Here is an 18,121-nt window from a genome sequence, read left to right as displayed (position 1 = left end):
GGTTTTTCCTTCTCGTAATATTGTTGTCACAATGCCTATTTTGTTCTCTTGTTATCTTTCCCTTGACCATTTTTTCTAATGTAATCTGCATTACCTTTTGGGCTTCGTTCATTTGCATTTGGTTTCTGATGAGCCCTCTTCAAAGATTCATGAGTTCTATCATAAGGTCTTGGGGATCCATCATTCTACCAACAAAGTGATCTTGCCTCCTCCTTGGGATATAAACTCGCACTCACTTCCATAGGCTGGCAAAATCACTGCCTCTAATACCAATATCTTTCCCTTGGCCATTTTTTCTAATGTAACCTGCATTAGCTTTTGGGCTTCGTTCATCTGCATTTGGTTTCTGATGAGCCCTCTTGAAAGATTCATGAGTTCTATCATAGGGTCCTGGGGATCCATCATTCTACCAACAAAGTGATCTTGCCTTCTCCTTGGGATATAAACTCGCATTCACTTCCACAGGCTGGCAGAATCACTAGCTCTAATGCCACTATAATGTTCCTAAGATGATCTTGGTCGTAGGCATTCCCTATCCGAAGGCAATCTAAGTCTAAAGGGGATCTCAATCTGAAGGGGATCTCAATCTGAAGGGGATCTCGTCAAAGGAGAACTTGAACCGAAGGAGAACTCAATCCTAAGGGTATCTCAACTCGAAGGGGAACTCGATCCAAAAGGGAACTCAACCTGAATGGGAACTTGGTCAGAGAGGGAACTCGATCCGAAGAAGAAACTTGATTAGAAGGGATTCTTAACCTAAAGGAGAACTCGATCCAAAGGGGAGGGATGTCGTATGGTGGTAGGGATATGGTGTAGTAGGGATGTTGTATGAGGTTATTGGTCGTTTGGGCGGAAGGGACTAGTGGCATACAAACTATTGGTTGTACAAACAAAAGGGGCAATGGGTACATAAGTGTAGACTATGCAGAATGATGATCACCAAAGGGTGATACTAAAAGCATGTAGAAATGAATGGATCTGGGTCTGAGCAATTGTGCTTCCCTCAATGACAATGCAGTTGACCATATATATATATATATATATATATATATATATATATATATATATATATATCAAGAAACTATGATAATGGAAATGACGCTCTTATTTGTCAGATTTGATCCAATAATACATAATGGAATAGGGTGAGGGTTGAATCCCATTGAAGCCGTTGAGTCAAATAGGGAAGGTCTTTTCACTTCTGAAATGGTGAGAAGTTCACAGTACAAAGTAAATAATCCAAATTCACATACCTACAACAACTATTTGACGCACATATATACCTTGTCAATGGAAAACTCTCAAGAGAGAAACAACGTGCTAACACATAACATTACAAACACCTACACCTACGAAAAATTAAAGATGGGCCCTAGATATACAAAAATCAATCGGAACCCCAAATAAATTTATTAAATTATTTTATTTAATGCGAGATATTTGGCTTGTTATGAGGTTGAATTTCTTTTTTTTATACATTTAAAACTTCTTCTTATTTATAAAAAAAAATCGTAAGTGCGCATCTAACTGAAGTAAAAAGTTACGTACATCCTCACACAAGTTTTGAAGAGAAAGCATTGATACTAATCGATTGTCTATTCCTATAATCAACTTCTTTTGACAACTTTACATTGAAAATGGTTTAATAGACTACAAGACTAACGTAAGAATTACATGAATATTTCATCTTCATGTATGCGAGATGCCCGCTACTGATATTGCCATGTTTTCATGTGATCAAGGTATACATAAAGAAAGCTGCATTAATGAATAATTTGAGATATGCATGCAAGGAAAATCAAAATTAAGCTGTATTAATGAATAATTTGAGATATGCATGCAAGTAAAATCAAAATTATTTAAAATCCATTCCAATCAACCCTTCGCTTTCTTGTTCCATTTAAATTATACAAGAGGTTTATTGGAATAAGGTTTTCAATATATGCTTCGCAGTTCCAACGGTACAATTTGCCCCTTATAAGCACGAATTCAACATAGAATCCCGGGATTGTTATTTTCCCAGACATAAAGCATGATGGCCCCGATAACAAGACAACAATATTTTCAGATGAAGATAAATTTTGCATATGACTTGCAATTCAGAAGATTACAATAGAAAAGTAGAACTAGTGACCAAATTCACAGATGTGACTGAAACTATGTAGGTTTCTGTGACGGTAACAGAAATTCCTTTATTGCTGTCCACACAGAAATATCCCAGGTTTCCTCATGAGATGTGATTAACCCACTATCATCGAGCACGTAGCGAGTGGAACCTGTGTATGTGAAAATCTTGTGAGTGACTGCATTGGTTATAAATTTGTTTGTTTTTCAAATCATGAAGATGGCATTATATGCAACATTATTGGAAAAAAGTAGTGATATTTAATCCATTTCTGTTTTAATGTTTTCAAACTGTGGTTTCTGTGAAACATAGGATTTATCTATGTGGTATGGGTTACACAAATATTGTTATGCATGCGTGTATGTGTTTGTCAGTAGGTTGTGGGTATTTGAATAGGGTCATGATCCCAGTCCCAGTACTAGGGTTTCCTGTTATAACCAGTTTCAAAGAATAAGAGGGTGATTTGTAGTCGATAAGAAAGTAAATATAAAAAAGAAATCAACTAGAACAGAATTATCAAGTGTTGAAATTTTCTTACTAAGCTGCTCAAATTTGAAAACGCCAGTGCAAGTCTTTAAGCTCAAAACATACCTTCATAAGGTTCAATGTGTGGATTCCAAGGAAACTTAAGGTACCTGAAAATATCAAAATATCTCGTTACGAAAATTTCTAAGCATAAAAGACGCTCCAAACTTATGAAAATTTTCAGACACAATAAACTTCTTTAGAGATTCAACAGTGATTTAGAGGCAAGTGATTAAGAAAATGATGGTGAACAAGAGTTAGAATCTGCTTAATGTTCAAATAGATCATTATAATATCTATTCAAGACTATCCACACAAGAAGGAAATTGTAAAATACCAGAAGCTTGGATTTACTAAAAACTTGAGTGTTATTCCTCAAAAATAAAAAATCTAGTAAAGCTAACTTCTCACGAATCTATTCGCTACAGACACAAGGGAGGAAAATTTAACATCTCACGGCAGATTTGCTAGACCCATTACTAACCCACTTAGTATAATTATTCTGTAGTATGGATTCACACAAAGATTATTTCATTGGAGTGTATACCACAAACCTAGGAGGAAAAGATATTTCACTGATATAATACAAACCCAGGGGAGAGTGTGATACCCCAGGAGTAAATTTAGTAGTGCCTAGGGTAGTAAGATAATGGTGACGAGAATTAAATATTCCTTGTTGATTCTGACTTCAAAATACTGATTAGAGGTTCAAGGAATTCCGTCAAACACTTTACAAACAACCTCTTTACTTGCTGTTTCAATGTTTCAGTCTGATAATGATTGCTTGACATGATGTCAAATGTAACTTAAATGCTTTTAAATAGTTACTAAAATGTCTAAGCAAAGAACCATAATGTAAGTGCAATTCTCTGTGTCTTTTGAATGCTTATAGATACCCCACACAATGTAAATATACACCTACATTAATACAAACAAATGGCATGCAAACTAAATATGAGAGAGACAACTCTTGACATTTAAACTTCTTGTGACTACAATGATATAAGAATGCAATGAGATTGCTTACAAACTGAAGTGACAACCAGAAGGCCACGACTCTTGGCTTACAATGATATACCCAATGCAAGTGCCAAACTCCCTAAATACTAAATTCCAATCAAATGGTCAACACAAGAATTGTATCAGGTAATTATGAAATAATCTCTGCAATCTCAGACAAACAAATCTGAATTTTGGTCTAGTATTTACTACTACAACCCCTGTATTGCTCACACCCAACCCAGGTGGGCGAGTACGGCTGAAGTTTAATAAATTGAAGACGCCAAATCCACTGATTTGATTTGCTACAAAATAGGCTCAATCTGACCTGCACATTCATTCTGGGAAGAGTTCCTTCAAAGTTTCAAACCACAATGCAAAACCCGTCTTTGCTGTTGAACGGTTATGGGGAAAAGTCTGGCAACACCCCAAATGGCTGAAACAATTCAGTTCTGCTCTCCAATGTTTATGTTAGGCAGACTCAGCTCTTCCCACTATGAACTGCAGACATTTTCATCAAATTACATCAATGTTTCAACTCACGCCACTACCAGCACTGGAGGAACGTCTAAGCTGCTAGAAATCAAGGGATTTCGTCCCTGGCTCGTTGCAATTGATGAAACCCTCAAGCTGAAGATTTTCACAAGTCTGTATGTGAGAATTCTTAATTATAGACGTCTCCAAATGAGCTCCCCAAAATCTTTTTATGATCTCCTCCAAACCATTCAAAGGGTTCCCCTTTTATTTCATTATTACTTTATTAAAAAGTGATAATTATATCACTTTTTAATAATTTAATTATGAAGTGAATATAATGTCACTTTTTTATGATTATTTTAATCCAAATCTATGGATTATAAATTTATTTCTTCGTTTACTCATAAAATGCAATGTAGGGTTCAAAACCAAATTCTGTCTAAAACTCTCTAATCCGTGATATTGTATGAACCCAGCAGGCAAACTGGAACCTCGCTCAGGATAACATGAAACCACATAAAAGTTTCATAGTGAGTCCCCTTATCAACCTGCTGGCCTACGAGAACTCAGGTCATAGGTCAACCATCACTCATCTCCATTCTCCTAAAACGGGTATTACACAACAGCAATCTAGAATCACAGTTGTCTGCACTCTATTATGCCCCATGTCAAATCTAGAACATATTACACATCAGTTATCATAGATGTGGTAGATAGTATATATTCAAGTAAGTTTCAGCTAACAGTACCTTGTGGATGCAAGCTAGTCACCTACAAAGCAATTATCAGCCTCTTAAAGTCGTTTCTGTCTAGCTATGTAATATCCCCTTGTTGAAATAGGATTCAATAATAAAATTAAAATATAAATAAATAAATACTAATGAAATATCATATAATAGAATTATAAATTAATTAAGTTTAATGAGAGGTCAAGAGAGATGCAATGAAGAGTTGTGATTCCTTAGACATAAGATGTAAAATGGAGGAGAGTTTGTTGGAAAGGGAAGGTATGGAAGAAGAAATAAGGGATCAAAGGAAATATAATGTCCCCATTATTAGATTTAGCTTGGGACAAGCAATAAAACAATTGTTAGAATCATAACAATAATAAATCTTATAATACTATTCTACTCTCTAATTTAACACCAAGATTAATGATGTCTCCAAATCAGGCTTCCTAACCTTTAGCTATTCTACTGTTTTCTCATGGAGTGCTCCCATGAAGGTTCTTCTTGGACGGGACATCCTCTATCCAAGGCCAATCACATATACATATGTTGACATCATCAGAATATTCTGCCACATGGAGATTGTGTTGTAATCCTAGTCATAGTGGCCAGATGGAGACCTTAATGCCTCACATACCCCATTATAGAGATCCCCTTAATCTCCATAGTGTCAGCCTATGATCTGACACAACATTGTCCAATATCTAATATTCGTCACATAAGAAACTATATTGATTATCATAAATAAAATATATTGATATTATTCATATAAATAAATAAACATATTCTACTTATGTAAAAAATAATAATGAAGTTTCATAGCAATATCATTTCAACGGGTTTCATTTGAAATTGTAATCTTTATAAAAATAAATATAATACTTGACTATTATTTACCATGATCATATCACATATCACATAGAAATTAATAAGTAACCATATAACCATGAATGCCATTTAAACATAAACGAAAATAGATCTTACATACTTGTATAATAAGGGAAGATCCTTAATTCAATTAACTAAACTTTCCTACATTCCAGATAACTTAATGTATTTATCTTTATTTTCCACGTATACAATTTGCTGCATTGTCTTCCTCTTTTTTTAGTAATGGATATTATTTATTAATCCCTTAAGTTGTTCTTAGCATTTGCTAGAAATCTGAATTAGAACTAATAATGCCAAGTGGTGCCTCTTATATAACTTTTGTTATCTTTCCCCAATTCTTCATGGCTTTCCTATGTTAAGTCCTTGATCCTTTCTATCGTCTCCGTTTGATTTATTAAAAGTCCCCATTTTATTTAAATGGTCAATATGGAATAAGAAATGTATATTCCATTCTTTAATATTATATTCTTTTCTCCATCACGGATTTCCCACTACCCATCTTGTTTTACTTGTACAAATTACTTTAGGAGCAATCCCATGTCCTTTCACCTATCCATTTAGTTTGTTCATTTTCAACTAATTAAATATGCTAGAATGTAATTTATAATTAATTACTTTAGAAAGGGTTTATTTGTATTAAATATATTGACTTGTGTTAATTAGTTATATATTTAATAATTGATTAATATATTTTATTGATATGTTTTAGTATTATTACTTGTATATTACTAATTACATATTTATATTGATTACTAACGGACTACTTGTTTCTATCGATTCTTCATAGATTATTTTATTTATTCTTAAATATCATAGTTGGAGTTCCGAATAGAGGATATGACAGTCCTTCGTGGGTCTGATAAAGTCTAGTGAAGATATGTGTATATATATTTAATATATATGAGATGTACATAAATACACACACACACACACACACACAATTTATATATTAGAGAAAGAGATAATATATAATTATAATGCTTAATACTATGAATAAAAATGTCCTTGAAGATACATGTCTATTCATAACTCTTTCGCCATATAAATATATTGATAGCTGCATTTGAAAAACATATACCAAAAACATGGCAATGATCTTGTAACTCCAACATGGTATCAGAACCACCTGCAAATGTAAACAAGTATTTGAAAAATTGAAGTTTGCAAACCTGCTGTGAGATTAGGTCATCCCTTCTACATTTGTGTGAACAGATCTAGCCTCAGTGAAGTTTGAAATAAAGAGTTTGAGTTCCTACTCGAAGAAGGCAAATTGGGTCACGAGTTTTACCATGATCAGATATCAGCCAAACCTTTCTAGATTCAAATCGAATGTGGGTTCCAAGTCAAACCTTTCCTTCATGAATTCAAACATATTTCATTGCTACTCCTTGCAGACGCATTATTTGTGTCATTCCTTTGGGGAAGTGATCCTAATTATGATGTACATCTGCTAGGCTGTGCATTTCATGGACTACGCCTTTTATAATGCCTACATGACTATGCCCTTGCTGGTCACAGATGCTTGATATGGATTGTGAAATACTATTTGCTAGAGAATTTTGTAGTGGCCATTGGGAAACGCCCTGAGGAATGGAGCTTTGCCCATGAGGGGAAGATGTTTCATTACTGTTCCGAGATGGAGATTGTAATGGTGGCATTGGGGATTTGTGAGAAGGTTAGTTTGTTTGGGTTTGGGAAGAGCGCAGAGGAAAAGCATCGTTATCATACCAATCATACCCATGTTGCATTGAATCAAACCACAGGAATAGAGACATGGAGGGTAATCGATACATATCTGGTGAAAAAATAGTGAACAGAAAGAACGGAATCAAATTGCCTTGCGTGATCTAACATCATAGGTTGGAAAGAAGAGAGAGCTTTCGAAGGTGCATAAGAAGCGTATCATACTCTACAAAAATCATTGTCGAACACATCACCGCCAATGTGGAATAGGGGTAGTATCCCTAGTCAAGGTGACAGGAGTGTCACTGAAATAAAAGGACATTAAATGCATAGGCCCTGGTTATAAGGGACTTGCCTATCAAAGTGACTCAACTCTACCTTATTCTTATAGTTATTATTTGTAAAAGATGTGAAATTTTTGATAAAGAGAAGATGTGGAGTTAGTAGAATATATGAGAGATCGACAAAAGTGATAAATATACGGCAATGGAGATGTAAGAATGTAGAAGATAATATTAGAGGGATGCTAGTGTCAATATAAGAGATAGATACATTCTCATTTGGCTGAAACGATGGAGTTAAATGCAACTCTTAGTGTCAATATGGGAGATGGATATTGTTACCCATTTGATCAACTCTACTTGAAGAAATTATCACTATATACAGAAGGTGAAACTAACAATAGAATTAACTCATCATGAATTAAGTAAAAAAATCATATTTCTAATGTTCTCATAGTTAAATGTAATAATATTATTATTGAAAATAATTTTTAAGTGATTTTTATTACTATAAGAGCTATTTGCCTTGATCTTTTCCTCAAAAAATTTTATTGTAGGAAAATGATGATATATATTAGATTAAGAGGGAGTCTGACACATCTGTTTGAAGAAGCAAATAGAGGATATCTTCCAATCAATCTCTTATATCAGATTCAAAGGGAGTATGACAGTTCATCATAGGCAACCTTGAAAAGAAAGGGAGCAAATGTTCATTCAACCTTCAGTGATTTCAGTCATATACAAATTCTTTAGTGGCCAATAAATTGTAGCAATCAAGAGGAATCTAATTCATGAATGTCTCATGACTATGTGATTTAATGGGCCTACACCCTTGTGTACATCATGAGGAAGTGACAACTTCCAAATGATGTCACTTGTATTTGCTAAAGTTATTGTAAGAAGACGATCTTAAAATAACTTGTGTTTATCAGATCAAACAAATTGAGTATCTAGTGAATGTCTTGCATCTCAACATTCTAGAAGGCCATTACTCAAAGAGTATTTGGTGAATATCATTGATATTCTGGGAGGCCAATACCCTTGATATCATATGTGATATCAAACCTTATTTGAATACTTGGTGAATATCACATGTTGATATTCTCAAAGACCAATACTCGTGATATTGAATGCAATATCAAATGGCAGAAAACTTCTGAGATATCAAATGAGATATCCTTAAAATTTGTTATTCCTAATATTGCCAATGGTGTAATACATGTCTTGTGTTTATTCTCCCCAGGCTAAGAGGGAGCAATAATGTTTTCTAACTTCGGTCTGATAAACTCTAGTGAATATATATATATATATATATTAGAGAAAGAGATAATATATAATTATAATGCTTAATATTATGAATAGACATGTCCCTGAAGATACATGTCTATTCATAACTCTTTCTACATATAAATATATTGATAGCTGCATACCAAAAACATGGCAATGCAATTACAATTACAGCGATCCCTGTTACTCCAACACTTCCCTCCCAAAATTGCTTGTCCTCAAGTAATTCTTATTATTCATGAATCTTTTAGGGCCCCTTTGGTTGCTGAAATAAGAATAGAAAATTTGGAATACGTTTTCTATTTTCCGTTTGGTTCGTCAATTGGAATAGGGAATAGGAATACATATTCCCATTTTGCCTCTAAAATGAGCTTATACCCATTCCAAAAAATACTTGTTATTGGAATAGCCATTCCTATTCCCAATATGCATTTCTACACCCCATTCCTATGCCTACAACCAAATGGGCCCTTAATATGAGTATCTCCAACAATGTTCGTATAACATTACTAGTGTATTTAGATGGTTTTCGTAAGGCTGTCTCATAATGGTTCTAATAGAACATGTTAAGGTCATGTCTTTTGTACTTATTCTTTTGTTTTATGTTCATCAAACATAGAACCAGTCATTTGAAAATATTAAGCATAGCCACAAAGTACACATTTAGTGCATGGAAACAAGAAACATATACAAAGCAAACACATTAATGTGTGTAGACATGAAACATACACATAATACACATTGGTAGATTTTTTGTCATTGATTGATTATCTATTTTATCCTTTTACCCTACAGGATGGCAAGATCATGCTCTGATACTACTGTAATGTCCTCATTATTAGGGTTATCTTGGGACAAGCAATACTTGCAAAACAATTATTAGAATCATAGTAATAACAAACCTTATTATACTATTCTACCCTCTAATTTAACCCCAACCTTAATAACTATATTGTATATTGCATCTTTGGGCAGTGGGCTCATCTTGGATACATTTTGTATTTGTATATAACAACTCTTAACAAGGTTGAGGCTTCTAACAAGGACTGAGACACTACACAAATTTAATAGACCCCTGATAGGGTCAATATCTTTCACAAGATACTTTTGATTAGTGAATCATTTTGTGAGTACCATCCCCACCGAGGTTTTCCCTTGGCCAGGGTTTCCCTAGTTAACAAAATATGATCTTATGAGTTCTCTTATTGCATGGTTATGTTTATTGTTCAACATAGTTAGTTTACTTTCTTATGCGTGTTATAAAATTGTTATAGATATCTAGTTTTGGGCTTAAGTTTGTGAAATAGTGATCCACCCCCCGGCCACCCCCTCTCAATATATCTTATTTCTAACCATTGGTATCAGAGAACAGTTACTCGGAGAAGGCTTAAGAACTTGAGTGAGATCCCTACAAATATGGAACAGTTATAGAAGAACCTAGAAGAAGCTTTTGAGCAGATTGATATCCTTGCTAAAGAAAGAGATGCTTTGAAAGAAAGATATGAAGATGCTAAAGACTACTTGGAAAGTTGAAAGATCAAATAGATCATCTCAAATCCAAGAAAAAGCCTAAAGATCAGATCAAGGAAAAGTGATGAAGTTTCCAAGCTGAAGAAAGAAAATGAGATCCTCAAGCATGAACTTAAGATTACAAATCTAAAGTTAAGCTTGAAGGATGATACCAATAAAGTTGAATCTGATTTAATGTCCAAGAATGCAGATCTGAGATCCAATCTTACCAAAGTGACATCTAAACTTGAGTCTACCATGTTGCAGTATGTAGAACTTGAGAAGTATAACACTATTGTGAAAGGAGAGTTAACCCAGTCTAAGAAACAACTTGAGAGATTATATTCTAGCAGTGAGAAGATTGATGAACAAATGTCTTTTCAGAGACCTTATGATAAGACTGGTCTTGGATATTCAATTAGAGAAAAGTCAACTAAGAAATCTGAAGCTAGAAATGAATCTAACCTTGAAATTCACCAGCCTATGCAAGATAAAGAAGATTTGAATAAGATTGAGTCAAATCAATCTAATAATGCACCTAAGGAAGTTGAACAACCCAAGCAACCTAAACAAGGTGATGAACCTAAGCAATCTAAGCAAACTAAATCACCTAAAGAAGTGAGATATGAATTCAACAGTAGATGTTATGCATGTAATGAAGTTGGTCATATGAAAAGGGACTGCACAGGTAAGTCATTTAAACCAGTGATTGATTTTTATTGTTATAATTGTCATGGTTTTGGTCATAGAGAAGCAAATTGTAAGAAACTTAAATTTGATAAAAGTAATAGCAATAATATAATGTTTAGAGGTACTAACCTTGTAGGAAGAAGATCTGACAAAGGATATAACTGAGAAACAACATTGTGTTACAAGTGCAACAACTTTGGACATTATATTCCAGAAGTATAACACTATTGTGAAATGAGAGTTAACCTAGTCTAAGAAACAACTTGAGAGATTATATTCTAGCAGTGAGAATATTAATGAACAAATGTCTTTTCAGAGACCATATGATAAGACTAGTCTTGGATATTTAATTGGAAAAAAGTCAGCTAAGAAATTTGAAGCTAGAAATGAATCCAACCTTGAAATTCATCAGCCTATGCACGATAAAGAAGATTTGAATAAGATTGAGTCAAATCAATCTAATAATGCACCTAAGGAGGTTGAATAACCCAAGCAACCTAAACAAGGTGATGAACCTAAGCAATCTAAGCAAACTGAGTCACCTAAAGAAGTGAGATATGAATTCAAAGGTGGATGCTACACATGTAATGAAGTTGGTCATATGAAAAGGGACTGCATAGGTAAGTCATTTAAACCAGTTACTGATTTTTATTGTTATAATTGTCATGGTTTTGGTCATAGAGAAGCAAATTGTAAGAAACCTAAATTTGATAAAAGTAATACCAATAGTAGAATGTTTAGAGGTTCTAACCTTGCAGGAAGAAGATTTGACGAAGGATATAACAAAATGAGAAACAACATTGTGTTACAAGTGCAGCAACTTTGGACATATTGCCAGAAATTGTAGAGCACTTGTTAACCAGCATGGACTAAGATTTGGAAACAATGCACTAGTATGCCAATTATGTAACAACTTTGATTATACAGAAAGATATTGTAGAATGGACATGAGGAACAACACAAGAAATCCAAACTTCAGAAGGACCATGAACAGAAATGGTAGAAGAAATGATAGCACCAGTGATACCCAGAAAGACAATCTAAGAGAACATCTAGAAGAATTCAAAGAAGAATTTGTCAAAGCCAAAGGTCCATAAAGTTTAAATGTGGTGTTAGAAAAGCAGCCAAATGAAGCACCTAAAGGAAGATTGAAGTCATATATTGATTGATTCATCCTACTCGAATTAAGCACTTTTATAAAAGGAACGAGCATCAGAAAGGTATAAGAGATGTTAGAGAAAGAGTTGAGGTATGCACAGTCAGTATGAGATAGAATGTAATGTTTTGAAGCTATGGTTAAGAGTGGAAATGATTTGGAGTTCGTATGTGGATACACGGAAAAAAACAAGTTTCCTAGTAATTAGAAACAACTTGCAAATTGCATACTTGCGCAATTAATGAAGTACATAAATGGAAAAAATTTAAGGATCAGAACCAAGATTTTGAGCATCATTCGAACATGCAAGAAATGGAGGAGTGAATTGAGAGAGAATCCAAAGTAATCTAAACAGCATTCAAGTGAATTCATCTACAAACACTATTTCCGCGAAATTGAGGTATTTTACGAATTTTGAAAGTTTAAGTCATCAATTTGAGTTCAGAATTTGTAGTAGACATGGATAGATCTTTGATTCATGATGTTGAGGATGAGGCCAAACCCAAGTTGAAGATAAACCCTATACAACCCTTAGAAGATGATCCTACGGCAGCATTTTCAGTTATTCAGGACGGAGTATTATATTTAGAGAACATTGGTAGTTACCTTAAGAGCAAGTTTGAAACAGTACGAGAAGGAATTGTGGCAAAAGAATTTAATCATGTTTACAACCAAGATATCAGCTTTAAGAGTTGATATGAGCACTTGGAACAGAATGAGTTAATTAAGTTCCTATTTTCACATGATTTTAACAATGAGGATTGGATGAAGGTAATATTGAGTGGAATTTGTGATGGACAATTTTGGTTGGCAGACAATGTAGTAGATATATCAGCTAACTTAATTCATGAAGTGACTGGACTATGCAATGAAGATTCAATACCTATGAATGAAAAGAATGTGAAGAAACTTGTGTTGGAAAACACTAAGTCTGAGTATAATGGAAGAGGAATTGTGATCAGCAAGATAAGGCAGCATGATGTAAGATTCATATGCAGAATTATGGAATCAAAGATTTGCGCTAGCTCTAAAGAGGATGACATGGCAGCAAGTTTTATCCATGCAGCCTACAAGATGTGAATTGAAAAGGTAAAAGTAAATATGTGTGAGAGATTTTAAGAGCACAGCTAGTGGAGAATTTGGAAAGGATTAAGAATGTGAAGAATAGTCAATTCAGATTTAGATCATTGATAACTTAACATGTTTTCTACTTGATCAAAAGATTTCAATTCTTATCTATGACTGAGTTGCTTAACAATGACAAGTGCACCATTGAGAAGATAACTAACTTGTACAGAATATATCCTATTGAGAAGATTGAGAGTAGTGTGGATCTAGTTGTGAAGACCTTCCAAGCTAAAATGAAGCAAAGGTATAGGATTTCACCCTCAGTTGTAAGAAAATTCAGAAATGACATGTGTCTTATGGTTGACACTGACTTTACCTACATAGAACCAGTAGAACCTAGAATGTTATATACAATGCCTCTGGAATATGAGGTTACTGAGGAGCCAAATTGAAGGATATGTGGAAATAATTCTTAAGTCGGCAAGAGGTGAAGAGTTTAATAGGTTTGGAACCTATGAAGAGATCATGCAAATGACTAATCAAGCTCAGCTTGAGAAGTTATCAAAGAAAAAGGTTGAAGCCACCATGAGGAAGATCATGGAAGAGGCACAAATAACCCATGAAGAAGCAGCAACTATTAGACTAACAGTGGCAAGGATGAAGAAGAGTGGACAAGAAGGCATTATGCATGTCACACCTCTTGCAGCAGTAGGACCATCAGAAGGTATAACTATTGCAGAATCTTGTTGTGAGGTTCTCACACCATCACCCCAAAACTTTGCGGACCCCCCTTTTTTTTATCGCCTTGACAAATTTTTGGATTGACCAACAATTTTGATTTGATTTTTTTGAGATTTTTAAGCCTTGCACGGCTTCAAGCCAGTGGGGAGAGGTTTAGCTTATTTTCACCTGGTTCCAACTTGATTTTCTAGAATGACCAATTTCATCCTTAGGCCGGACAAAATTTTCAAAAACAACATTTGGCAGGATAAAATTGTAAATTTGTACTTAAACGATTTCTTTTGAAAATCTAGATATAACTGTGTGAACTTAAATTATTTTCAAAAGGGAAATTTTGTTAGACTTCAGTTTTGGAAAATCTTAAATTTTTCTTTGGTGAAAAAATTAATTTTGTTATTAAGAAAGCAAATTGCAAAATCGATTTTAGACTTTAGAGAAATAATTTTATTTGTGTTAAAAAACTAAAATTGCTTAGCAAAATCGATTTGAATTAAATTGCAAAAAATTGTCTTTAATGGATTAAAATTGCCTTGAAAACTTTTTAGCCTTTAATGAAATTGGTAATTTAATATTGAGAAATGGCTTTTGGCTAGCGAAAATCCGATTTTAATGATATATTAATTGCTAAATTGTCATTAAATGGAAACATTTAGCATCTCCAAGGCATTATTTATTTTCCTTTTGCAATTTTGGTCTAATTGGCAATTTAAAAAACTAAATTTCATTTTGGTGAACTTAATATTTAGCTAAGCATTTAATTAGGGGCCATAATTGTGCATTAATTATTATTTTTCTTCCTCCCAAGGTCCCAATCGGCCAGCTAGGAGGGAGTGGCAAGTTGGGTATAAGAGGAAACCCCTTTCCTCTTTTCTCCTCACTTCTCAATTTTTTCTTTTCCATGGTGTGAGCGATTTTGCAAGAGCAGATTTTGAGAGAGCAGACTTCTCCTCCATTGTTAGGTGATTTTTGGCTAAGGGCAGATTTCTTCTTCCTTGGACAATTTTTGCAAGGCGGATTGGTATTTTCCTCGGATGATTTTTTTGCAAGAGCAAATTTGCACTTTTCTTGCTTGCCGAATTTTGTGGGAGCTAAATTTTGTGGATGGCAAATTTTGTGGGAGCCGAATTTTGTGGGAGCCGAAATTTGTGGAAGATAAAATTCTGATTTGCAAGGGGTTTGAAATTCTCGAAGTCTGATCCTAAATTCCAAAAAGAAGATCTGGTTATTGATAAAAGTAATTTCAAATCATTTAAAATTGAAAGGGATCCTTAAGCTGAGTTCCTTCTTTCATTCTAGTCTAAGGATTGCCTCCCTTGGTTCTACTTGTCTAATTGTCCACCACTTTACATCCCGTAATAGGGCGACGAGATGGAGGATGGTAGTGCAAACAAGAATCCTAAGAGAACAAACACTAAGAAAAACAAAGAGGATATCATGCCCAAAACAACTTTCTTCTCGAAAATGAGGCAAATAACAGATCCGACTATTGGTAAAGGTGATTTTTAATCATTTAGAGTTGAAAGGGGTCCTTAAGCTGACTTCCTTATTTCGTTCTAAACTAAGGATTGCCTCCCTTGGCTCTGCTTGTCTAATTGTCCACCACTTTACCATCCTGTAAAAGGGCAACGAGATGGAGGATGTTAGTACAAGCAAGAATCCTAAGGGGACAAACACTAAGAAAGACAAAGAGGATATGATGCACAAAACACCTTTCTTCTTGAAAATGAAGCGAATAATTGACACCAATATCGGTACAGTAGACATGATACGGGTAAAGGACAGACTAAAGAAAGGATGATCCCCTTTGGCAAAGAGGAGATACAGAAGGCGGTTGCACATCACAGCCCAGGCATCGATACTTCCATTACAACCATGATGAGTGACATTGGAGCAACACTTGATTTTGGAGACATCAGAAAAGAGGATATCAATGAAGCAAAGCTTGGAGCGAGATTGGATGAGCTAGGAAAGGTTACTATCAAGAAGAGACATTTGAACAACCTTTCCTCCCTCAATGCTTTTGTTGGATTCACAAAAGAGTATGAGAAGGATCATGAGAAGACACTACAAGCAACAAACAATCTGATGAAATTGGTGGAGCTCAAGATAAAGCACACAACTTGTCCTCTCATGGAAGAAATCAACGAAAGGCTAGCTAGGTTCATTGCCTTAACTAAAAAAATGAAAGAAAAAAAGGGAGAGTCATATTAGATGATCATTTAATGCAAGCCCAAGTGGCAATTTCTCTTTCTTCTAGAATAGGACAAGTGTCTATTTCTAATTGGCCAACATTTCTGTGCCTTCTCATTGGTTGCCACTTTTACACTTTTTTCATTGGTCCATTGATGAGGTGGCATCTTCTCATTGGGCGATAGGGTGGCAACCCTAATTAGGGCTTCTAGGATTCAATCTAGATTGTTGGTTTTGTTTTTGATCTCTACCGTCGATTGAAATTTTGGCATCTATAAAAGGCCATTTGCTCTCATTTGTAAGGGTCAAAGAAAATTGTTGCATAAGATAATGCCAAAATCGCTTTCTTTCTCATTGTTGTGACTTGCATGGTGATTAAGAGCCTTTGGTATTATTGCATGGTTTCTACTTCCAAATAGTTAGAGTAACATTTGTGAGGGAGTTATGTTGGAGGGTTGTTGCCAAGATACTATCAAAATTGTTCTCTATTCATTGTTGTGACTTGCATGGTGGATATACATGATCATTTTGGTGTATTGCATGGTTCTTCTCATCTCTCAAATTAAAGTAAGATTTCATTTCATGTTGTTAGAGTAAAAGTAGATGGCCAATTGTATCGTGATGTTAGTGAATGTTTGATAGGGATCAATACTAGACCACTAGCATCCTAGCAGCTTGTTGAGAAGCCTTGTGTGGCAAACTAGTTTATTTTTCCTTTGAATCATAGTAGGAGTAGAATAGTGAGTAGTTGAAGGAGTAGAATAGCGAGTAGTTGGGTAGTCAAATTTCACTCTAAGAAAGTTAGGAAGGTAGAAGTCATTAGAACCATTATTACCTCCTCACGCAATCAACATTATCTGGCGCTACATCCTCCACCATCATCGTCACCATCAACATCACCTAGCACTCATACAAAATCATCACCATCTCACCAAAACCCAAGTCATTCTTGAATGAATAGCATAAGGCCACCTACGTGATTATCAGCAAATCACATCAATAAAACTAAGCGAGTATCCACAAGAGTAAGGAACATTGGAGTTATTCTCATATCCCATGAGCAATAACTTTTCAAGAGAGGAATTGTATGTTTGATACTTCATATCAGATATTCAATTACTAATATGTTATGTAAGTGATACAAAACTCGTATCAACATTATCTGGCGCTAGGAGGGCTGAATGATTTTCATTCTTGGATCAACTTGGAAATTCAGAGCAGAGATTGACAAGGAATGAGCTTTCAAAGCTAGATCTAAGATTAGAGAGCTCTTTTAAAAGTGAAAAAAAAAAAAAATCAAAAATGGAAAAATTCAAAAAAGGGAAAGGTTTTTCAATGGACAGACAGGTGGACATTCTTCCCATTTGGTTTGATTTGAGCAAAAGGTTACCTCCATTGAATTTGTCCCAACTTGCAGCATCAGGGATATGTAGGATACATGGTACTACGGATCATGAGGAGCTGGATTGTTTGGTGTTTCTCTTAAGAGTGGACTTGGCATTAAGAGGAAAATTTTCTTTTTCACAAATACATGAGAATGCGGTCTTTGTCAATTCAGAGGAAGATTTTCTTGTTTTCAAAGAAGATATCAATAGGGAACCAAAAAGCACATATGGAAGAAGTTTCTTGGTGCAGAATACATGGTTACTCACATTCAAAATCTACTTGCCCATCTTGTCAAGACACTATTGACTTGGTCAAGTTTCAATTGGGTTGGTATGAGGAAATATCAGTGGGGTAAACATTTCTTTCAGCTTTTAAGTTGGACACC

The 18,121-nt window shown here is 34.6% G+C and overlaps 1 protein-coding gene across 1 annotated transcript in view; it reads right to left on the bottom strand.

The window, feature by feature from the left end:
- Positions 1-1,855: 1,855 nt before the first annotated feature.
- The window catches only part of LOC149528497 (uncharacterized), a 150,050-nt gene continuing 133,784 nt past the window's right edge, over positions 1,856-18,121 (bottom strand). Inside the window, exons 5-6 of the mRNA XM_089810692.1 lie at positions 2,717-2,760; positions 1,856-2,276 (exon numbers count right to left, since the gene is read on the bottom strand). Coding sequence (XP_089666818.1) covers positions 2,158-2,276; positions 2,717-2,760 — 163 coding nt within the window. The 3' untranslated portion in view covers positions 1,856-2,157. The remainder of the gene's footprint in view (positions 2,277-2,716; positions 2,761-18,121) is intronic.

The sequence above is a fragment of the Cupressus sempervirens genome, chromosome 11, assembly GCF_028749045.1.
Source record: "Cupressus sempervirens isolate cs-2001-9-10 chromosome 11, ASM2874904v1, whole genome shotgun sequence".
NCBI lineage: Eukaryota > Viridiplantae > Streptophyta > Pinopsida > Cupressales > Cupressaceae > Cupressus > Cupressus sempervirens.
This window is presented reverse-complemented; position numbering and strand designations above follow the sequence as displayed.